The sequence below is a fragment of the Lates calcarifer genome, linkage group LG16_LG22, assembly GCF_001640805.2.
Source record: "Lates calcarifer isolate ASB-BC8 linkage group LG16_LG22, TLL_Latcal_v3, whole genome shotgun sequence".
In the NCBI taxonomy this organism is placed as follows: domain Eukaryota; kingdom Metazoa; phylum Chordata; class Actinopteri; family Centropomidae; genus Lates; species Lates calcarifer.
In genome coordinates, this window is record NC_066848.1 from 1,173,868 (window position 1) to 1,199,264 (window position 25,397).

Below are 25,397 nucleotides of genomic sequence, written 5' to 3' on the forward strand. Positions count from 1 at the left end.
ATCTCACCTTAGGTTTTTATATCCTTTTCTTTTCCTCGCCTCAAAGGATTAATCAGAAGCTTTTAGAATGCAGCTGCAAATAAGCAGACATGACTCTCTCTCCTCCCTTTGACCTGAATGCAGCAGCAGCCTTCCTCCCTCTTTAGTAAAGACAGCCATGGGAGCACATCAAACACATGCCCTCTGCACCTGAGGCAATGAAAAATAAATCAACAAACAAATGAATAAGTAATCACAAAGGGAAAATAAAAACACGAGGAGTCTTTAAAATATGAGCAAAAAACACATTTATCTGCTCAGCTCTGACGTTCAGGAGCCTTTTGTGTCTCTGATAATCCAACGTGTATTTTGGGAAGCACGTCGGTTTCCGGGTCCCTGATCTCATTAGATTTATGTTCATTGTTCTTTTTCTGATCAGGCAAGATGATGGGTTGGGTTTGTGCACGCCGTCATTAGCTCTATAGCATGCATCACTCTCCACAGGCTTCTTGCATTTGAACCATCAATATAAAAGTAAAAAACACCCCACTGCTGCTGGCTGATATCCTGGCTGGAAGAGCTGAATTATAGTGTTTTTTTATTCTGCCAAGGAGCCACGCTGCTATTTTAGAAACAGCTTCACAGCGATGAGAGCTAGGAGGCATCGTCCAGATGGTCACACCTGTGTGCACAGCTATCTGTGTTTTTAATAGAGATATAAACACAGATATTCAGTCATCAGGTTATCTCTGAAAGCCTCTAAGAGAACTGTATCAGGATTAAAACAGCAACGCTCTCAGTGTGTAATTAATTTCTTGTAGAGACACTGCAGGTGCTGCGATGTTCATGGATTAAAAAAAACAAAAAACAAACAAGAAATTGCCGCCGACATCCAACTGAACGTAGCACATTGCAGTGACCCATGCTGTTTCCAGCTTATACCTGCTGAGCCATGTCAGGCGACTCTGAATGTGCACGTTCTAATGTTGACACAAAGGTCATTAATTCACTTCAAGGACACCTCTGTAATAGACTTGTATTACGCAAATACAGTGGCTGTTAGTTTGCAAACAGCTTAGCAAGCAGCGAGCGTTCCTCGTGCTTTGATTCGATGCTAAGTGCTTCATCAATCACAATCCCAGACAGATCATTAGAGGCTTCTAGGATGACAAGACCAGCCAAAACATCTACAGCAGATTGCTCCAGACCACCCCTCAAACCTTTAATTACGCCCGAGGTTGGCACTTATCAAAGACATGTAGTGATAAGTGACTCACTCAATAGTGGCCATTAGTTAAAGCAACTTGTTAGTGTCAAGGGTTTTAAATGACTTACTTACCTTGCATTATAGTAAATCAGACCCAAAGCAACATTTTCTGCACAACTGAAAAGTCACACTGAGAACAGCCTGGTAAGCAAATGACTTCCTGCACAACACATGTCAGTTTTTACATACACTGCTGTTTGTTCTCTTCTGATTTAAAGGTGGAAGACTCTGTAACCACATAGTTGTTGGGTTGAATCCCCTGTCAACATGCTCCTAAGTAAGATCAGAGTTTAGTTCCCCTCCCTCACAGAACAGCAGCCGTCACTCTTTCAGTCTGAGACACTTTGGTCCAGGATGGATGGACTGCCATGAAATTTTGACATTTACAGTTTGCAGAGGACAGAAGACAACTGACTTTAGCAATTAGCTCTGCACCACTGTGCTTTCAGTACAGCCTCAAAGAGCAGCTAGGAGCTAGCATGGCTGTAGACCGACTGTTTGAGGACAGCACGAAAAAGACCAGGATTTCCACAGTGGTCTTGACATGTAAACAGTAGGAATAACACATGGATACATTTGGCTCGGCAGCATTATTTTATCATTTTTATTATTATCAACAAATCTCATGAGTAAACTGGATTATCTTACAAAAACCCCAGTGTAGTCACAGCTTGACACGATGTATAAACGCCTACAGAACCCATAAAAGATCCTATCGTTGCAGTGATATGTACTTCAGGGGATTTGCTGATAAAAATATCCTTATCCTTAAACAACCCTTGCCTGATTGCAGCTCCTCACAGTCCAACATTACACAGCTACAGATGCACTATACAGCTCCCAGTGTTTCTGCAAACAGCGAGCACAGTCAGTCAACTTTGCCTCAAATAAATAACAGCTATAAATGGGAATTTGTTCAGTGTGTGCTCTCATATTGTAAGCAAAACATGCCCTTTTGTCCTTCCTGCCCACCTGCTTAATAGAAACACTGTGCTGCGCCAATGTAACACCTTGGGAATGATTGGTGATGTGTGTTTGTTGTGGAGGTGGAGCGAGGAGGCTTGTGCCCGAGGACAGTTCGTTCTCTTCCAGATGAGCGGCTGGGTGATACGTACCAGAGCAGACAGGCGTCGGCCAGGGTCACGAGTTAACTGTCACACCCTTCACCCTTCACCTGTGTGTGCACCTACAGTGGGAATCCTAGAAAGAGCACGTCTAGACACACTTCCTCACCTCGTGAGTTACTCTGGGGTCCAAGTGCCCCCTGGTGAACAGGAAGGAGAAAAGTCCCTGAGCAACATGAGCTGTGGGTGATTTCATTTAGTGCTGACTTCCTCATTAAACACAGCTAGTGTATACATATACACAGGATATACATATACATATACATAATGATCCAGCCTGACGTATAATTTAAAACCCCAGATCACCCAGGAAATATCGCTACTCATACAAATATTCAGCATATTTCTGTATAGCCCACAGCTATTTTAGCCCCTCCCCTGTTCTTGCTCTGGATGTGGATCCAATGTAGCATCAATGACTACTTGCCTCAGGAGAGTTATAGTGCTTATTCCAGCAGACAGAGCGGGGAGATCACATGAATATCAGTTCCCAGCGGAGCTGTAGCTTTGGCTGCTGTATAAAGCCTAATCAATGAAAGAAACATGACCCGTGTCTATCTGTTGTGAATAGGGCCACAAAATGTTTCTGGGAAAACTGCACGCTACGTATGATTCAGAGGGGAGATAATAACGTAGAAAAAACATCTACACAGGTACAGTAAATGATTTACAGCACTGTTAGGCATACAATTTAATGACTACATTTAACACCTGAGCAAATTGTTGAGCAGAGCAGAGGCAAAATGCAACAGAAGCTCTGTGGATTTGAGCTTGCTGACTGTGGAGATTTGACTGATTTAGCTGCAGGCACCGGCTACCTTCAATGTCCAAAGCCATTAGTGATTCCTGTACTACTAAAGCTCTGCTCCAGGGTACCCATTTCCTTGCATTAATGTCTAACTTCCACCACAGCAAATCAAAGGCTTATTCTAATGCCTCTGCCTACCTTAGTGTACTCCCTAAATAATACAGGTTAGAGAGCTCAGGGGTTTCTGATGGCCAGAGTGAAATGGAGAGAGATAGAAAACATGCCACTTTTCTACTACATTTGAAAGCAGAACAGTTTATTATCAAGAACATGAATATCAAACAAGAGAGAGGAAAAAAAGTTCATCACTTTCATAAACTTGTTTTCGCTGCAATTTGATCACTTAAACGCTTCCAGCACAGAGAGAATGACTGATTAAGCTTGGAGATGCTTCCATTTAATTTTACGCCTGCAGTTACAGTTTTTCATATTTTCTTGCCTTATCGTGTAAATATAACTGCTCTGCAGAAACCAGAGATCACGACAGTAGTTATAAAGAAGAGGGAGGGGGGTTAAATGTCAGTTCTGTAAAGTGCTTTACGCCCCCTTTTCGTCCTCATCACAGACAAGGTAGTGGCTCCTTTGAGTCCGATTTGTAATCGGGGTTTCTTATTGCCAGTCGAAGGTGCGCTTCACCAGCCTGAAGAAGGTTCGGTTGTGTTCCTGTAGGTAGGAGCGGAGCTGCTGGAGGACGGTGCTGTTGACGGCCGGGTGAGGACGTCCCTTAGACTCGTGCAGGCAGCGCTCTCGACCGTCACTGCGGATACAGTAGAACCCCTTGGTCTGGTTGAAGTAGAAGTTGGAGGACACTATCCTGGGAGGCAAGTTGAGGAAGCGCTCCACCTTCTGAAGCTCTGGCAGAGGGTCACGGATCAGAGCATCTCCATCTACGATGTGTATCTGCTCCAGGGGGAAGTGACGCAGCCAGTTACGCATGTGGATGTCGTAGAGGCTCCTCTGAATGGCCTTGTACCGGATATTTAGGGCTCCGTTGCGCACCAGCAGGTTCTCGATGGCTTGCACCGGCTTGTGGTTCTCCAGCCGGTTGAAGTACACCTGGGTGTAGTCAGAGATGACCCGCTCGGCCGGGTCTCGCAAAATCAACAGCAGCTTTATGGAGGAGTTCATGGCGCAGATGCGTTCTGGTGCCAGGGCTGACGTAAAGTAACCTGGAGTTTTCTCCACTGTGATCTGGTGTGGATAAGAGTAGGGCATCAACTCACGGTACCACTCAAAGCCCTTGGCATAGTTCTCATCCCAGTCAAAGAAGTGCACCTCGGTGGCAGCAGCAGCAACCTCAGGGTGTATGTCCAGCATCTCCAACAGCGCTCTCGTGCCCCCTTTGCGTACCCCAATAATAATACTATGTGGGGCCCTTTTACTAGTTCCTGGGGGTGGGGATGAGGTCACATCTCCAGAGACATTGGCTGGTAGTCCAGAATCAAGGTCCATGGAGCCCAGTGTTACGCCAAATCCTGGCTGGATGAGCTCAGGGTGGAGCAGCGTATGTCTGGAGAACCAGGAGAAAGGCTGATGCCAGAAAACAAGCCATGACGATGGACTGAAGAGTGGAGACTGACAGAGACAGAGGCAAGAAAAGTAGACAGTGGTTTAAGTGTGGACCAGAGCTGTCTTTTTGAGCTCAGGGGTAACAAGAGCAGTGGGAAGTGCAGTCTTTGTCTGCCATTGAATTTGAACTGGAGGAGGAGGAGAAATCATCGGCAGTCCACAGCACATCTGAAGAGAAGAACAAAGACAAAAAAAGAAGAAAAGGCTTTCAGATTTCAGGCATATAAAAACAGGATGAATGTCTGTATTATACTGAAATGGCACTTTCCTCATTCCCCTGAAAAAGCAATCCAGCCATAAATACAATCCATGTCTGTTATAAGTGTATCATCTCAAAAGGATAATCTCAATTCATCTTTCTTTGAGTCTCTTTTCATCTTCCCTCTTCCCATCTGCTTTCTCCTCTCACTCTATAAAGTCACTTCCAATTGATACTGTAATTTCTCTGGCTGAAAAACATTTAGCCAGACGGCTCGTTAGGAAATGTGTCTGAGATATGCAAGTGTGGCTGAAGGCCAGGAGACAAGGCCAGAGTGCTTTGTCTTCCTTTACCCGGTCAAAATCCACCACAATCAATACACTTAACATACACCCCGGGCATCGAAATCGAGGCATTCGCTGATGTATCAAGAGAAATTTACAGCAGGAAATCAGACGAGTTCTCACTTCTAGGTGACTTTGATTTCCCATACATGCTAGGAAAGATCAATACCAAGGCAACACAAGGAGAAGGATTTACAGCATTAAATCAGATTTATAATATTGCTGAAGAGCCCTTCAAAACCATGGGAAAATTCTAATCGGTCTCATCTTCTTAACTTTTTATCTTGTTTTTTATTTGGGCTGTTAAATACTTTAATGTTTGCCTTGTTTTCTTGCCTCCAATAAGCAGCTGTCGAATGTTACCTTCACTTAACCAATAAAAAGCACAGTGTTAAAAATGTTCCTGTGCTCTGCAGAAAGCAGCCACGAGGTAAACTTTTTTTTTTTTAAATGTCATGGAATTAATTTTAAAAAACAAAAGTCTTGAGATACTTTCAGGAGGAAAACAAGCTGAGAGAGCTGCTGCTTGCACTGTGCTAGTCAAAACAACCAGGCTGGGCTATGCAAACATCCAGCTTCAACAGCAAAGGTCACGGTAAGGTAATCTAAACAAACGAAGATATTCCCTGCCTGGGAACAGACTGCCAGACACACACAGGAGCACAGCACCACTGTAGCTTACATCATTTAAATACACTTTCAAAACTGCTCTGCTTCTATGGACGGTTCTTCAGTAGAGTTCATCCCTGACAGTAAGAGACTGTGTCACCACTGTACATTACATCTTCTGGAGTGGGAGTAGGAGAGGAGTTAATTATTAAACACATTTCACATCCAGTAGCTAACGCTCAGTGAATCTGCACAGTAAAATACCAAGTTAACACATAGAGAAATGGAGAAAATTAAATAAAAACGAAAACTTTAAAATTCTACAATTAGAAATAAAATAACTACATAAGAGCCAGTTTGTGAGAAAAGTCAGAAAATATGCTTGAAATTGATTTTTATGAGGCATAAAAATAACTTTGCTGGAGTCTGTGTACTTGAGTTGTTTTTGGTGCCAAACTTTTACCAGTAATTATGTCTCTGCTGGTGGAAATACTCTACCTCAAGTTCAGTTTAATCACAGAGGTTGTGTCTCTAATGAGGAATATAACAACCTTCTGGTGTCACCAGTGGCCTTTCTCTCACCTTACAGAGTCTTCCAACCACATAAAGGCTGTGACACATGCCCCTGCTTCACACTCCGATCTGTGGCTCGAGTGTGGGACTGGTCCTGTGAGCTGAACGCAGGAGAGCCGACCTGCCCTACAGGGCCCGGGGTTGTGCAAGGAGGCACTTATGTGCTGTGACAGGCGCGCCTGCCTGTCAGCGTTTCTCTGGCAGAGAGCTGCCAAGTCCAATGCTAACAGCCAGGCAGCCAGACGAGCTTTCTGTCTCATCCAATTCCCCCCACTCCTCTCACAGCACACCACCACCTGGAAGGAGCCATTGTTTCACATTCCACTGGGTCTTATTGCTTTATTCAGCACTTGATGCATATCTTTCCAGCTTTTCATTTGGCACATGGCAGCCATGCTATCTGGCAGAGCACTTAACCAAGACTATTTCCTCTGAACACTGTGGGGCCAGCTGAAGGTTACACAGCACAGGTTAGCAGGGAAGATCTAAGGCCACAGTGAGACCTGGGATAAGTACATATCACCTGTGAGTGGTGGCTTAGCGCTGCACTCACAGCAACAGAGCCTGGATTCAAATCTCCGTTCCGGTCACACTGCGTAGGGGAGTTTGCATGTTTCCTCCAGGATATCTGGACGGCCACCATCTTAATCGTCCACAGGTGTGAGCACGAAGGTGTGGTCTGACCAGAAGATGGAATTTCACTGTGGTAAAATGTAAGTCAAGGGATAGACCAGTCCGACACCCTGAATCAGTACTGCCACTGACCTCAAAGAGGAGTCAGCTGTCGGCCATGATGTGACTGATCCAGTTTCTTTGTCAGTGTCACATCGAACCACCAGCTCAGTTTTTAATACATAAAAAAAAAACCAAGGTGAGGTTTACAGAACTTACATTTTGGGGAAAGGAGAGCACTAGTGTGGGATACTAAATACTGAATATCCCGTCCTCTCTTCTAAAACGTCCAGACACTGGTAACTTAGTCATATTAGCAGTAGAAGTTCAGTCAGAGAGGGAGGGGGATGGAGGGCAGTTTGGAGCAGGAAGCAAAGGGGACTTGACCTTGTCCTTAATTAAATGAAGGAGAGTTTTAGGGCACTCACATTGATTTAGTTTTATGTGTAACAGCTCTGTGATTGGCCACTGACATGTTCGAGATGTGTCCTGCCTTGCACGCTGTGATATCCCCCAGCCCCTCTTTGACCCTGATTATGAATAAGTGGGTAGAGGAATTGAACTCAGCGCAGCCACAGCTTCACTCGCTGATGACAAAAATCAGACCTATGCTGCATTTCCACTTGAACTCGTGACACAGAGCCTCCACACTTCACGAGAGCTGCTGCCCTCGCCGACCGTTCTCCGGGCTTTAAAAGTTGCGTGGCAGCAGAGCAGAACCTGCTGCCGGCTGCTGAGCAGACAGCACAGCCAACACATCCACACTACTCATTATATCCCACCAGGCTAGGAGGAGGGCTCCACAGGTTCTCAGCACCACAGGAAACCAGGTTCCCACTAATTAACCCAAACAGCCGCCTCTATACATCTACAGAACAAACCCTCATTCATATTCAGCAGGGCCCCCCGCCATTAACCGTGGCGGGCAGCAGGTATTGTACAGGCCAGCTTTGTTTTTTTAATGGGTGCTCATTAGAGACATTAGTACAAAATAATTATTACTGCAATAAAGCTTGATTACAAAGGGTGGCTTTAGTGCTATTAAATGGATTGATTTCAAGTGAGCAACTTAAAATTATCAATCATAGTTACCATTCTCTTTTTTTATTTTATAAGAATCTGCACATGTAAACACACACACACACACACACACACACACACAGCTCTGAGAGCGTTTTGTTTTCAAAGACAAAAAATCTAATCTGGAGCAGAAGTGAGTGCAGAGACAAATCTCCTTATCTCCTGGTTGTTTCTTTGCCTTTTTCCCATCTCTGTATCTGTTTCACTGGCTCACAGCGTTAGATGATCTCTTGTAAGATACACTGCCCCCCCCCCACCGAAAACTATCACTTGGGACGTGAAAACACATTCACCTTCATTCTATTTTCTCCTGCTCTTTCCCCTTTGCTCCTGCTTCTCTTCCTCAGCTGCTCTCTCCAACAGGCCAGAACAATGCATCTCCCACCCACACACCTCCAACTGTAAGTCTGAAACTGTACTCCCACATGCAGGATGTGTTTTAAATTATGAATGCATTGTGGTTCGCAGTGGGACTCCTGGCTCAACTGATTAATTTCTGTTACAACAACTTAAGGCTATAGTGACTCACAGAGGATCGAGGTGTATGAGCTGCTCTTCCCTCTTTGACCTTTTCCTTCCATACAGTGATATGCCTCAAACTCTCTTTCTCAGAGGCTAACGCAGTTAAAGAAAAAGACTCCTTGTATTAATTTCTGAGGTAAAAGAGAGACTCCTTAATTCCCCACCATGTGTTAAGTATCCAAAACACTAAAGATCCACTGCATCAGCATGCGAGGGATTTTAAAGGGACACCTTGAGCACTGCTGAGCATTTCAATCGGCTCACAAAGCTAAAAGCCTGATAACGTTAAGAAATAATGAGCGAGTGGTCTCCATCCGTTTAGATTACTGGTATATTACAGCCACTTACTGGGGAGAATACAGGCTGGAGGCTGTGGTAGCTTGAGATCAGAGAGGTGCCACAGGAAAATGTGACTGGGGAATGAGCAATGCTCTCCGTTTTCTGGAAACGACAGCAGAGGTGCTCTTGACTGAGGTGCCCAGAAGCAAGGCATTTACCCTCCAGCTGCCTTATGGAGCCATTCAGTGGTGAACAGTAAATGGATGGAAGCTCCCAAGTCCATGAGAGCACTGCTCCTGAGTAAAGGCTCAGAGGTAGCTTTACCCAAATGGTTACAACTACAGAATATACTGAGCAACTACTGAAGAGGAAACACACAGCTTATGTCCAGCCAGGTAAAATCATCAGTCCTTCAATGAAGCCTGCTGTTGATGATGCAGAGGTGTGTAAATACCTGAAGGTATAGCAAATCAACAGCAGCACAAACTGCAGCCTCCAAAATGAGCATGAAGTTGAATCTTCTCGCTTTAGCTAGGTGTTCCTAATAAACTGACAGGTGCCACTGGAGCCTGTATCACAGTAACACTCTCCTCTGGAGCCACCTGGTGGATAAACATCTTAAATCTCATTTAACGTGAGCTCTTCCTGTGTTCAAAGGTTAGCAGATCATCAACAGCTCTGACGTAACTGAAGTGAGGCAGGCACCTGTCTTTCCTTACTGTAACACGCCCTGGCCCATCACTGATCTACATCTGCCAAATCAATTGCAGCAATAGAACTATACTCTGTTCTCCGAGGTCTGATGGGAAACTTTGTCGTGCACTGGATAGAAGATGGAGTCTGAGAGTCTGAGAAAAGATCCATGGCATAATTAGGACAGGTGTCATCTGATATTGATACAGACGGTTCTATCTGACGCTTCAGCAGCGTCTCCCACAGTAACACTGAGGATGGAAAGACAACATTTCCTTGTTTTGAGCAATATTTGGCTATTTCAGGAGCGAATGAGTAAGACAATGACCTAATCCACACCCACATGTCAGAGCAGGCATTCATTATGGACTTGAAGAGGGTGTAATCTGTCATTTGCTAGTACGCCCAGGCACATGTGGCCCCAGGCACTAATTACAGTGTTTTAACTGTGCTCTTCTATACATTGAGTTAAACCCTCACAGTATGGCAGTCTATTCAGCTCTTTTTTCCCCAGCAGAGTGGTTCAGTGTGCTACACAATTACCAATCCTTCTGCCCACTGCCATCTGTGCCGAAGTAGAACATGAGCCACCCAACTTGATGCAGGCCTGTGCCTCATAAACAAATGTATGTTTATGCTACATTGGCAAATTTGCATAAAGATCTATATAAACAAACAGCATCTCAGACCACTTCACAATCATTCAGAGAAGAACCAACACTGCTTTTCCTGGAAACTACAGGGGTCAGACAAAGAGCCACACACTGTCACTCCACCACAGCAATCCCCCTCCAGCTACCCAGCCGTAACACACCACAGTTCAACTGACACAGTGGCGCTTTAGCAGCCTCTGTTACCTCGCTGAATTCCCAGGCCCAGTCTTCCTCTAGTTTGGCTTTGACATTTGTCAATGCTCCGAGATTTATTTCAGGCATCAACTGACATTGTCTGGATTCCCAGGAGGCATTTTCGCAGATAAAATAGGCTGACTCGCTCATCACCCTTGGATGAGTGGAGGCAACCAATCCCAGGGCCGCTGACTCACCCAGGGAAGTGTCCCGCGGTCGGTCAGAAACAACAACAGACTATGAGAAGGAATTCAATCAGAGAGTGGCCTGATGATCCTCATTCAGTCTGCCACTTCTGATAAAGCACCTGTGCTTTCCACAGCATCAAGATCCTCCCACTGCAACAGCCTCTTCACCAGCACCAAGATAAAGCTAATTCTGCTCAGCCAATTTGATGTTAATGTAATTCTTATCATGCTTTTCCCATCAAACCTTTCCTACTTCCCACAATGAGTTTGATCTTCTCTGTGTAAAGTAATTGCTCTACGGTTCATCACAAAGGGAGCTCTCTGAAATGCCGACTTAATCAAAACAAACGCACCATCTTTGTTCTCTCTTCTTGGGCCTAAGCCTTTGGAAAGCCGATGCTGTTCTCCAGTCTCGCAGGCAAACTGCAAACTGCAATATACACATACATTATGGATGAATTACTTCATCAAATAAATAGCAGGGCATCTTGTAATGAACTGTGAGGATACTCTTAATCTTTGATGAGGCCAATCTGATGAATAGTTTAATGAGAAAAATACTATGGGAAGGCCCGTCGGGTGCTGACTAAAGATATCCGAGCTCTGACGAGCAAAGTGCAGAAAAACGCACAATGTTTGGAGAATTTTACGATCTTGTTGTGTTTATTAAACAACATCAATCTTACAGCTCATAAACAGCATTAAGTAACACATCGCGAATACTCCCACCTTAGCAAAGTCCTGAATTATGAACTGTGCGAGCTGTGCTCCAGGGCACAGCATGCAGTACATATTAACTAAGGTATATGTACACTAGGGGCATGGTATTTTCTTCGAGGAGGCCAACGTAGATATCTCATGGTTATTTCCCCAAACTACAGCTGGTGTGTGCAATTCTACATGACTTGGAAAACCTTTCTCGCTCTGGCACAACAGCATCCTATTGGAAGGCGCTTGCTGCAGATCTGCCAGTGTCTTCCCGCCATTACAAATATGTATTCAGCACTGCAGAACCTGCAGTTTAGTATTTGGACCTTCTGTGATGTGCTGTCGGCTGCCAAACACTGAAGTGATTCAACACCAGGCTGCAGTTAGTGAGCTGATAGTAATGCATTCAACTACAAACCGTTTCCCACAGGAGTGTCCTGTGTTTGCTCGCATCTGAGGTCGGAGCATTATATAGTTGGACGTGTCAGTTCTGGTTACGCTGCTCCCTGCTGCACACACCGACGTACATACAGTAAGTAAACAAGAGGAGGAAACTACACACAGTGAGCAGAGGCCGAACATGCTGAGGTGGAGGCACTGTCCAGCAACCTGCAGCAAAACAATACAGCACCTATAGCTTCTTACTGACAAGAGGAAAAACCAGATCTAGTTGGAAAGAGTCAGGGAGCAGCATCAGCTGACCTCCAGTGTGAATGACTCACATTAATGCACAGCGCGGATCAGCTTCATTTGTTTGTGCCGTACGTGGGAATGACAGTAACCGTTCAGATCAGACACCGACACACACACACATTTCTGGGATGTCGTTCAGCCTCAGCCAGCGACCTTGAACTTGAACTTTCCCAGTATCAAGCTACCTCATCTGCATAAGTAATTCAAGTTGTCGCTTCACATGCTGGTCATTGATTGTAACTTAATCACAGGGATCGGACTGGGTGGGTGGAGGCGGCTTAGTCATCTATCAGTGGAGGACTTTGAAACTTGCCAAGTCATTCTTTTAATGAATTGTATCTATAGGAAAGGTTCCCAGAAGTCTTCAAGTCTGTCCTAAAACTAAAAACAACACTCAGGTGCTCATTCGTAAACTGAAACAGGTTTCGCTTGCATTAAGAGATCCCTCAGTAATCTGCTCTCAGTGTCTGAGTTAGACTCATCTTCCATAGTTACAGCCTCCAGTTAATATTTTCTTCTTTGTGTTTCCCTCTTGAGCTTTAATGGAAGCACAGCAACAACAACAGGGAATTTTCTGCTGAAGAGACTGTAACATAAACCACAGTATATCTACAAAAAATATAACGATTCAGGTTAACTTTTGTTTTTCATTTTTAGAACTGAACCTTACAAGCATAGAGGGCTGCAAATAACACTTTTAATCTGTCAAATATTTAAGAACATGTATAAAATGCCATCACAAATCCTCAGATGTCTTGTCTGATCGACAGTCCCAAACCTAAAGATAAAACTCCACATTTGAGCTGTTTGCTTAATTAAACAAACTGAAAATTATCTAAATTATTTTCTCTCAATCAGCTAATCAAGTATTCATGTTTCAGCTCTACAATTATATAAATGTATGTATCATCAAAATGCATCATTTGCTGAGCACAGCTGGTGACTGTGCACACTGGCACCTTGGAGGCAAATACAATCAGTAGCCTCTGTGTTCAACTTTGAGCAACATCCTTGTAATTTCCTACTTTCAGGGCAAACTAGATTATAAGGGAAGTGTTTATCTATAATAACAATCTCCAGCTCCATTTCCTCGTGCAGAGTCTCTGCATCTCTGGCAGGGAGTTCTTCAGAGGTCTGGCTGGGCAGAGATGGGGGAGGGTGTAAACCATCATAGCTCCACGCGGCTCTTGTACACTCTATCATTACATTGTTTACAGCATTTGCCTTTGCACGGCTCCACACCGCTGCTTACGCAGCACCGGGCTGCTGCTCGGCTTTACCTCGGTGCAAAAACTTCACTCTGCCTGACAGGAGATGAAAACTCTGGTGCCAGCTGAGCTTTACGTCTGTTTTTAAGCTGAGTCTCCACTACCAGCATGGCTCTGTTTACAGACATTTTCAAGGAAGGCTAACCACAAGTATCGGCAGTCTCTGTTACTTTGTACTTTCTCCTCTTGTTCTTTCTGGCGAACATAACACTAGCAGTGGTTTGAATGCAATCCTGCCACACACTTCTCATGCTCAGCCTGCATAGCGAGGTGGGATTTGCCATCAGTTTAAATCACCAGAGCATGCACAAACTGAGATGAGGTGTGTGTTTGAAAAAAAAAAAAAACACTCCTGGTTTTAACGGAAGTTAATACACAAGAAAAGGAGCAGTTAAGTGAGGTACATGTGAAGAATTCAAGCTCATTTTAAACAGCTGAAAAGACCTGCCTGCGACTTAATGACAATATCCGTGCATGTGCAGCTCTGGGTGTGTGACAGAATCAGGTTAAGAAGATAGAAGGAATAAAACATCATGTCGTTTCAGCAGGGTGACTTTCATAGCAGAGCAGAGCTTTGTCTCTGCTGGTGTGATGGTAAACCCACAAGCTAATGTTACAGCCCTTGTAAAGCTAATGAATATGTAATATATTTTTTATTTCTCCCCCCCCCTCTCTCTCTCTCTCTCTGTAGTTTATCCCTCTAAAAATCACCATGCCACATTCAGAAATGAAGCCCGGGCCAAAGATTAATCAACTTCAAGTATGAGACAACTTATAGCATGAGGACTTCTCACTGTCAATTTCATCTGAGTCTTCTTGTTGCACCGTTCTTCATGAATAAGTCATCAGTCCCTGCACTATTTCCCCTTTGGCTTATTGCTCGTTCCGCCGCCTCCATGGCCGTGTAAAACCTACTGAAGTGTTTATGGGAGATAAGAGGCAAAGGAGGTCGCAGGCCCAATAACTCCTTTTATCGCCCCACATTCTGCAGCGAGGGCCATTTTATAGGGGCATTTGCTGAAGACGAATTCTTAATTAGAGAAGTTTGTGGACCCACCATCAGAGGCCTAATGGGGGAATAAAAACAGAAAGGGAAAGGGCATCTGCTTTGCTTGTTGGCCTGTTTTGCTGCTGTGTCTTGTTGCAAATATGAGAAAACAGTCTTGTGTTCTCAAAGCAATATCAGTGAAGAAGGCCTTTAAAAATGGGCTTGTGAGGTTTGTTTGCTTAGGTGTGAATGCCGTGTTTGTCTAGACAGGTCTAAGTCCTTTCAAAATTAGTTCAGGTTATTGATTTTCTTGGGGGCTTATCTTTATTAAAGGAGTCTACCTTGTCAATGGAATTACTGCCTCAGCCATTAAGGTGAGCTGATTCTATTTCCCATTATTGTAAATTCCTGCCCACGAGACTTAAATGGCTTAGGTTAATAGGAAAAGCAATGTTTTGTCCCGGGCTTATCTTATTAGTCAAAAAGTTTGACAAAAAATAACATAAAACTTTTATCTCTGCACTTTTAAAACCAATAGCTCAGAAGGACAAAATGTTAGAGAATGCCTGAGAAAATCTGCAATGAATATTTTACTCCATTTAAATTTTACTATTTGAATTTTCTCTACAGAAACTTTGCCTATTAAATCTGGTCTGTTAAATTATGTATAGTCTTGTTATGCTGTGCTTCTCTAATCCAGGAACATATATCTTTACAACTCATTTAAAAATTATCACAATATTTTTTGGACTATTTTTGTGATTCTTTCTGGCTCCAATAATCAATCAGTCCGGTGTTCACACACAGCATACCATGCTCTTTGTCTAATAAAACTTTTTCCTGAAGCTGTGATCGACTCTGTTCTTCTCCTTTTTTTACTGCAGATACCTGCAGGATATTTTTTTAGCATTAATATCTTGTGACATTTTGTTCTGATATCATGGAGTGCCACCTTTGACAAATATGAACAGGGTGGGAACGATAGCTCAAATTTTAATTAGCCAACTTGGCAGACATGTTTCACCAGACCAGACCAGATAATGACTAGAATCCTGTGTTCCCAGTCGCCTGCATATTAACTGAGAAAAAAGGAGAAAATTAATTACACTTTTTTCCCAGACTGGGGGAGAAGGATCTTGTCCTTGATTGCATAATTTTAAAACTCCATAGTTATCTCAACTCCATAGCAACACTGAAGCAATGGTAGATACAGAGTACATCTCCAGACCTCACAGCTGAAGCAGGCCTGGACTTTATACTGCATGTGCTCAACCTAATTCTGCTTAAGAGCATGGCAAGAAGTGGTTCACTCTCTGAGGTTAGCCCGACACAATCGACAACTAAATTTAGCAAACAGTGAAACAATGGAACATTAGTCGAGAAGTGTGATGCAATCCTCCGCCTTCCTCGCTCATCAACCCCTGCTGGAAAGCCGAGATTAACCATCTTTCACTTCATTTAGACAGAGGATTGTTTTGGGGTTTGCCTGATTATATCTGTCTCGAGCACACACCATGCTTCTATTGGTATTTAACAAAGATTAGCTTTAAATTGATGATTAACCTTTGTAATCCTGCGTGCATATTGAAAATGGCTTGCTTGTCTTTACCACAGCCACACAAAAGAGAAGCTGCATTATCGTTCAGGGAAAATTGAGGCTCTGAAAGCAAATGAGGCAGTGTTATCTGCCTGGTGCTTGGCTGGATAATGAAGACGAATCCTCAGACTAGAGAGCCATCTTATAATGAATCCGAACAGATGAATCCTTTAGCGTTCTTAGTGCGCATCTTTTAATAAAACTTCACTTTGACCCTGACAAGCAACCGCCACCCTTATCTTGCAAAGGAGCAAAATGTACTTGTGGGAATGAGTGGCTGCCATTGTTTAGATGGCTGTATTAGGGAGTAATCAGACATTAAATGAGTCATTTCTCCATATTTAACTGCAACTGGGGAGGTAATGGTTTAATTTGCTGGGCAATGAGTTTTCCCATGTGGAGTGCTCCTTGCATTAAATCACAGGCTGATGCAGGATCTGTTGCTCTGGAAATCCTCAATGCACAGATACAACTGCACAAACCACTCTGAGCAGAATTCAGAGAGCTTCTCTAGTGACTTCACCCACTTCAAGACAAAAAACAAACAAACCTTACAGCATACCAGCGGTTCAGAGAGCAAGTAGGAACAACAGTTTCTAACACTCGACACAAACAAAGCTATACGTTTCCAGTTCCTATGCTGCTGCAGACTGAACCTGAGAAACAGGAAGTGAGGTCGGCGGAGCAACAGAGCTAGCTTTTAATGCTATAGTATGGCATTATTTAATACTGAATGAAGCCAAACTTAAAGTACCTGCTTTGTCCCATCAGTCCAAAATCCAAAGATCGTCACAGAAAAAAAAGAAAACAGCTGAAAATGGCTGAAACCACCTTCTCTGTACTTTTACATACAGTGATGAAATGAGGATGGTATATTATTCTTTGAAAGCTTGGAAGCTGACATCAAATGCCATACCTAATCCCTACTGTGCTCCGGAGCTCTGGAGCAGATCACGGCCCACAACTTGTAATCCTATTGCAGTTTTATTGAGGGGATATGATGTAAAAAGGAAACCGTGTGATGAAAACTCGTTCTGAAGGTGAGGGACAAATTCCCTCCGATTTTTATTGGGCTGAGTTAGCCCCGAGTTATCCTGTTAACTGGGACAGGTTTTTTTTTATCACACAGTCACTCTTCATACCAGCTAAAAAATACACCTAACACATTTTCAAACCAGTGTAAAAACCTGGTATGGTGAGTGTGCTGAGACTAATTTGGACCAATCTGTTATCAGGAATATTTACCAACAGCAAAGGGTTAATTTTTAGTAACACATGAATACTGAATCCTCTCTTACTCTAATGTACTGAATAAGACAAAAATAATTTGGAAATCATTTCAGTCTGTTTATTATTTACTATCATTTTGCTTGAATCTCATTTAGAAGATAATGTCACTATTTCTTTTTGCCTACACGATAAAAACTGAGCAAAAATGAAAATAATCATCATTATCCTCTTAAATCCAAATTATCGCTGCTCATACTTATTAACGGATCAAACAATAAACACTTCATGATAAACATGCTGAACATCTGCTACACACATACTGTAGATTTGTGGAAACAACAATGATGTAATTAGAAGATTAGAATCAGTATACAAATATGGTATGAACTGAAATGGAAAATAAACAAATCTGAGAAAGGATGTGGATAAATTAAGAAGTTAATCTCAGTATTTCTAACATCTAAATAAGCTTTAAAGCTATTCAGCTATTCAGTGCCATGGTAGCACCAAAAGATTTGCACTGATCTTTATATCTCCAGACATGATACTAGACGCTGTCACAAACTCTTTAATCTCTGTGGAGTTTTATTTCAGCGTGAAGTCACAGATCAGAGTTGGGACAAGCTGTGGCTACAGGCATCAATACACAACAGACTACACTTTAAAGGTACAACTGAATGAAGGAACTCTGCTCTTTACTGCCTTTTTTTGATTGATGTCTTATTCAAGCATCTTTCTAGGAACATTAACTGAAAATAAAAATATAGATTGCATTAAAAAAAGCAGGTGTCTGCAGGTGTTCCCCTAACAGCCTCCACCCATGAGTTAGAGCAGCCTGTATGTACCTGAGAGGCAAAACCCAGGGGAAAAAATCTGCAAAGCACCAGCAGCTCCACACTCTCCTGCTTGTTAAGCTCAGTGCAGCATATGGAAATGATTGAAAATATCGACATCATCTGCGCTGTGGGGGCTGAGGAAGAACAGGACAATGCTTCAAGAGATTTTAGTAAGAAAGCGGGGGAGGGAGGGGGACAGGGAAAGGATTTTGAAAAGTGAGTGGGACATGTCCCATCCATCCCCGGTGGGAATGATGTCCCTGCTTTTAACCCTGTAGTTAGTGGCACTGTAATATAGCAGGGCTGCAACTAACAATTAGTTTACAAACTACTGATTATTTTCCCAAATAATCATTTCTTCATTTAGTCTATGCAATGTCAGATAATAGTGAAAAACTCCTGTCACATCTTCAAACTGCCTCTTGTCCAACCAACGGTCCAAACCTCCCAAATCTTCAATTTACTAGTCATTAATAAAGTTATTAATTATCAGAGCAGCTGCTGTTTATTTTCAGTCAGTCATCTAATCCTGGGATGAGGACGATACATGTTTCTTGAGCACAGCTCTGACACAGCGTCACGTTTGCAAAGGTAGAAAGATTTTAGTTTTGCATTGCACAGTATTGTGGAGCTGAAATGACTGTTCATCATTACCTGATCTGATGCATAAAATAAACTGGATATAGTGAAAAATAAAAAAACATTTGCCCAGCCAATGGTCCAAACCATCGTTATTATTGACAAAGAAAAGCCAAAAGATTGATTGATGATCAAAGAACATGTACTATTCTGTTTCAAATATCTCGCTCCTCCACATATATAAATAATGTAGAAAAAGATTTTCTACATTCTAATAAGTGCATGGTAACTCAAGCCATGACAATGAGCACAGACTTCAGTTAGCACCTCTCTCACATGGTGTTAGTTTTCACAAATGGAGGATGGTGTTTATGACAGGATTTTAGTTTAAATTGCTTTACACTGTGCTGTGCTCCTGTTCACGCTCTGTGTGTAACTCTGCTGAAATCTGCTGAATCACTTTATGAAAAGTAAAACTGCTTTGTAGCATAAAACAGGACAAGGGGGCCACTGTTCTTTCAAGTTCAGAGTTTCTGGAAATGGCAGAGGGTGGAAAGATTCACCACTTTTATTCTGTGGCAGTAAGGTGACACCAGGGTGCAGGGAAGGAGCCATAAGTGCAATATCCTCTTTATAACAGGAAGCAACCGCATTTAGAGTGTGACATGTGGTCACTTATAATGTTACCTAGATGGACTGCTACCAATCACATGACATAATTATCTATTTTTAAATACATAATCAATGCGTGCCAATAAATCCTTGCCTTTGACGCCTGTGTCAGCTCTCTGCCTTAAAGACCAAAAAAAAATAAGAATGAAAATATCATATATCAGAGTTCAATTTCAAGTTTCAGATGAGCGGTATTCCCCTTTGAGGTGGGAAAAAGAGAGGAGCTCATCTGGGCACTCTCCCTTCCGAAAACCAAGACGAACTGTCTCATTCAGCACCGCGGACAGCTCCCTGCACAGCCCCCAGAGCACACAGCCTGCGAAAGCCTTCGTCAGCAAGCACGAGCGAGACATCATTAACGCCGGTCAGATAGCTTCCTCTGCAGACTAACATGAGTCTTTGTTAAATAATTACTTACTGTACACAGTATACGTGCCGGTAAAAGACCTGTTGGACTCTTGGTAATCAGTCTTCTACAATAGCTTAGTCCTGTTGAAAGCTTAACGAAGGACTGTGTGTTTAATTTGCAAATCAAAGCACAGATTGTCTGCACTGCCTTTGTTAGGTGTCTGACCTTCCCACAATAAACCTAAATCAATGTCTCTAAAGATCAAATTTCATATTTAGACAAACCAAGATCTTCGCCTTCAGAACAAATGTCAAATGTTGCTTCTGGTGGTGGCAAGGGCGTGAGCCAGGAGTACCGACCGGCGCTTGACATTTTGTTCTCATGAGTATTCATCCGCTCCTGTTAAATTACTACCGGTGATATGTTAAGAAAAAGGAACAGCAGAAAAAGAGGAAACTGGTTTAGCTATCTCACAAAGTAAAGCTGCATTAACTCTATCTGTGGTTTTTTAGTGGGGATCCAACAATTGATCTGACTCTTCAGCTCCGCTGATCATCCTAAAATAAGTAATGGTGACGGCCTTGTTGCAGAGAAATCATTCCATTAAAGTCTTCCTCTAATATTCAGGCCAACAGACAGATGAGGAACATATTTCACCAACAGAGATCTCACACATCACTATATCTGTTACTTTCCCTTCCTCAGCCTCACAAAAAGCCACACACACCCACACAAAATAAATTGATACATATGGCGGAGCAGAGGCATCTGAGGCAAAACAAATCTCACTCCACATGACGGGGTCATGATCTCTCTGAGGCGGCAGATACGATTTATCTGACAAATATGACAAGACATGAGTGTGATATAAAGAAAAAGGATGTCTGACACACAATCACCGATAATGAGGGATGTGGCTGGCGTGTGCCTACTCATGTGAGGCAGGCAGAGAACAAAGGTAATGAATAAATAACTTAGCCCATCATCAAGTGGAATGATAAATCTACTTCATAACACTCAGCAATTATGGCAGCGTCAGGCTTTCTTGAACCTCTTGATGAAAAAGTGGCCTGTGAAACGCGCTCACTAGAAGGTGTCACCGCCCTCCGCTCGCTCCTTCTTCACCCGCTCGCACCCTGTCCCATTATTTCAGAATGGCAGTAAATTAAGCAGGAAAAAGCCTGTTGTCTGATTCTGTCATCAGATTCTACATGCCTTTAATAAGGCTTTCCCAAAGGCTGAGTTCAGACTCCGAGGCTTTTGATGATGAAGACGCCGCTCCCAGGAGCCTGGCAATGACAGTTTCGATGCTGCTTTTTAATGCTATGCTGTTGGCACACATGGTAGGTAGCAACCCCTGAGATACGGCGCACAGCATATGGACCAAGGTGGCTCTTTGCACCAAGGACCGCTGCCTGCTGCACACTCATGAATTATGGAATTCGGCACAAATATGCAAATCTGGGCATTAGCCTAGTTATGCCCCTGTACTGTAAGTTACAGTGACTTATCTATTATGTATGAACCAAGGATTGGAGTGAAGAGGTCCTGGCAGCAGCTTCATCGGCCCTCAGTTGCTCACTTTCTCATCATGAAAGGGTCTGAATAGCAGGGGAGGTAGCTACCTCTCTGCAGCTCCGCACCTCCACAGACTTGGAGAATTAGAGTTTTCCTACACGCTCAATTGCCAAGCTACTTAAAATAACAATAGCTTCCACAGGATTTGGAAGCCTGGAAGATACGTAGGGAATAAGCATGAAGTTGTTGCTAATCCTCTAATTTCCCCCCACAAGGCTGATATGAAATGCTAGTATCAGTAATCAGTCCATGGGGGAGGCAGACAGGGGATCCAGCCAACTCTACAGGCACACACACACACACACACACAAAAGTCTGCCTCTGTGTGACATTATCATCACAACACTGGATGAGTGATTGTGCTCGGCTGGCCTAATCATAGTGGTGTAAATATCCAGCTAGGTCAAACGGCCCCGCTCTGAAATCATGCACATATTCTGCTCAGGCCGAGAGCGTAATGAACAAGTCCCGCGTCTCCGAGATGAACAGAGCGATCATTAGCTCGGATCAAAGTCAGTCATCAGGCACATGACAGCTGACAACTTCTGTTTAACTGGGTGAACGGGAAATAATGATACCTGGTCCTCGTGAGCCCAGTCGCTATGGAAACAAGAGGAAGCCACTCCTTCACGCTGTCCCACAGCCACCAGCCCTGCATGGCTCTAATAAAAGAAGAAGTTGAACTGAAGTCTGAGTTCTCCTCCTGCATCAGAAATTTCTACTATAATCACGCTGCAGCTGTTCTGCCTGAGCTATGATTTTTTTTTTTATTAAATTGGACATTTTTTGTGCAGGCAGAGTCTAAAGCTTCAGGCCGCTGAGTGGGTTTTATCATGGTGACTGACGCCATTATTGAAGGAGAGGCGCTATTAACTGACGAATGCCGTAGCTTTGTAAAACCAGCGTTAACACAAGATGCTTTATCAAAAAGCCTGCAAATCTCACAGTGATAAGGAGTCATGTGACCTGAGCAACAGCTAACAGCAACACTGAAGATTTAGCCCCCTCTACAAAACTGGAGAGCTCTGACCTCCAAGTTTGTAGTAGACGGAGGGGGGGCGGGGCCCGCCCCAAACTGTTTCCAGCTAACTCCAACATTCCCCAACCAGCTCGCTGTGCATGTGGAACTGAAGTTATGTTACAGACTATTTTTACAGAGAGTCTGCACATCACATTACAGCACTAACAGTGTCAGCTGGAACCAAATATTCCCACCACCTGAAGAACCAAGGATGTATATTCTTTTTCTTTTTTTAACCTTAGCAAAACTGAATTTTAATTTTGGTTGGACTAAAGAAATGAAGGCCTTGGCTCTTTCATGAAAACTCTTTTATCTCCTAATATGGCAGAATCAGTCAAATCCCCCAGTTACAGAAGAGAAAAAAAAAGTCAAGAATTCATTTGCATTTTTAACAAATATTCCCCAACGCCACTGCTAGTAGTTTTCATGCTTTAATTCAACCAACATAACTTCATTAAATATTAATTCCATTCTTGTTATTTTCTATTGCTCTTGATTAAGGAAAAGTTGAGGAGAAGAAATGCACTTTGTTTTGTTCTTCTTCTCCTCCGCCTCCCTTCTTTGCTCAAGTGGAGCCAACTGGATAAACGCCATCAAACAAAACATAATAACACAAGAAACAGTTTCTCTCCCTACCTCCTCCTCCTCGTCTTTCTATCCATCCCCCGTGAAACTCCCCACACATTATGGTGTAACATCCACCGAGCCTGTATATTTGTCCAGTCATACATCACTGAGACACCCTGAGTTTTCTTTGGGGATCTAGAAATCCATAACACCTCCTCCTCATCGTCTTTACAGCCACACTCACAAACTCTTCCTGTCTCTAACCTCCACCTTTACGTACGCGTTCAGTTCAAACACAAGTGGAAGCAAAAGAAAAATATCTGTCCCAGTTTAGCTGCAGATAAACAGAAGCCCCATTCATGTTGATTAGTCGGGTATGAAAATAACGAGGGCTGACCCCTCTTTCAAATCCACCTTTTAGCCCTTCGTTGTCAGGCTGTATCCCACTTTTCTGACCCATTGAATTTCTTTCACTTTTGATTTTTTTGTATTCATTGTGTTGCATGTGCTATTTTTATTTCTTTTAACACATCCACCCTTTGATTATAAGTGTATTAGGATCTTTGCTCACATTTAATTCTTCAAATCTTCTGAATTTGAAATGAATTGAAGAAATTCACTCTGATAAATTTACAGTACGATCCTGAAGCCTGCTGGGTGCTGGTTAAAAAAAGCTTGTGCATCCTCCAGTTTACAGTAACTGTACAGTATCTGTCAGTGCAGTGAGCAGTCGACACACACAGAGTGACTGTGCACACATTAACCCCCTCACCTCACTTTGAGAAACATGGCTGCTAAGTGCTGAGACTAAACACTGCAGAAGAATGAACGTTTTCTTTTTAATACTCACCAATTAAAGTGTGTGTGTGTGTGTGTGTGTGGGGGGGGGGGGCTGCCAGAAAAACACTGTGTTTCATTTGAATTTCATCAGAGAACTTACTCCAAACACCTGGCTTATGCCTTTGAGAAATCCTGCAGCTAGAAGCACCAGCTCACAGAGGCCAACACCCACATGCTCATAATTACAGGTGAATTGCACAGCCTGTGGCAATTTGCATCCTGTGACGTTCATCCGCTGCTGCTTCTCACTTGGCAGTTCTGATAGCAGATATAGGTCTGATGCAGAGGGGAAAACAATGCTACACCAAGGCTGCATTTAACCAACAACACAGTGGCAATTAGCTGCACTTGTCTGATTACTTCAGCATCTTCTCTCAGTTTTCCTCCACCAGCATTAAAAACAGAACTTCAGTGAATGCCTGTTTCAGCTCCTGTGTTTGAATCTATTTTAAACTGACAAAAAAAAATCAGCCAAAACTTTTATTGCCTTTAAATGTTAATGTGAAGTTGGTTTTATGTGCCACAACCCATAGGATGTACAAAGAACTGCTCTCTGAGGAGCTTATAAAGCTAATTTATTGGTTGTAGCGTTTTAATTAGTTTGATCAATACTCTATTACAGAGGATTTAAATGTGAACTGCAGGGAAAAGACAAGGCTCTCATTTCACATGAATGAATGATCAGGTTTCAAAATGCCAGAGATTCAGCTTGCTGCAAGGCCATGCTGGATTTATTCTTGCTTAATAATTGATAAATTAATCGCCCGTGAATTCAGAAGCATAAAACATCCCTTTGTCAAGACGCTGGAGATTCAAGTGTTGCGTGGAAGCATGTGTGTGAGCGGCTGTGTCGCTCAGGAGTGGGCTATTTCACACAGACAAAGTGGAGGAAATCTTAGATAGAAAAAGAAATGTGGTTACCTCGCACGGGGGGGTTCGATGAAGATCTCAGAGCGCCTCCTGGGTTTGGGTTGATCTCAGGAGCGGAGGAGGAGGATGATGATGCTGAAGCATGGAGCGCACTTCTGCGCACCGCCGGTCCACACACAACAAGAGCAGCGTCGGATCTCTCCTCTTGTCCACTCTCATCACTGATTCATCTGAAAGCAGACACCAGCGGGGGAAACGGAGTCCTTGATTATTCAAAGTGGATAACTCGGCTCCGTCTCCGGCTCACGCAGACGAGCCCGTGGACTGAAACGCGGGTAGAGTTGTGCCCAAGCCGTCGCTGTGCGTAGCTAGACTGGAGGGAGCGGGGAGGAGCCGTCTGCCGTCAGATGATCAGGGCAAGGTGCTCTCTTCACTGATACTCTGCAATCCCCAGCCTGAGCAGCGCTGCAGCTCACACTTTAACACACTAATCCCTATCTTATCATCTACTTTCAGCGGGAAATGCTACTTACACTGTCACTTATACTTGCATGGGCAGATTATGCTTGTTTTTCTGCCTGCGCACAGAACACATCAGAGGTCAGGTGATTTTTTTATTTCTTTGTGGACTATACTATTATATCCACACACCTAATGATTCAAAATCTGAAACTTTGCCTGTGTTGTGTATCATGTCTGAATATCAACACCATGAAGAGAATCAGGCAAACAGTAAGCTGCAGAGACATACTGTACTGCCTGCAGAAAAACCCAAGGACATCAAGAATCATTATACACGAGTTCTAATGGAAAAACACACTGACACCAATCTGAGATTAAAGGCACA

General features: G+C 43.2%; 1 protein-coding gene across 1 annotated transcript; it reads right to left on the minus strand.

The window, feature by feature from the left end:
- Positions 1-1,827: 1,827 nt before the first annotated feature.
- On the minus strand, positions 1,828-24,975 carry LOC108886305 (heparan sulfate glucosamine 3-O-sulfotransferase 1-like). The gene is given in 3 exon segments (XM_051076562.1): positions 1,828-4,672; positions 4,674-4,915; positions 24,602-24,975. Coding segments are annotated over 2 exon segments (942 nt in total). The 5' UTR covers positions 4,731-4,915; positions 24,602-24,975; the 3' UTR covers positions 1,828-3,787.
- Positions 24,976-25,397: the final 422 nt, after the last annotated feature.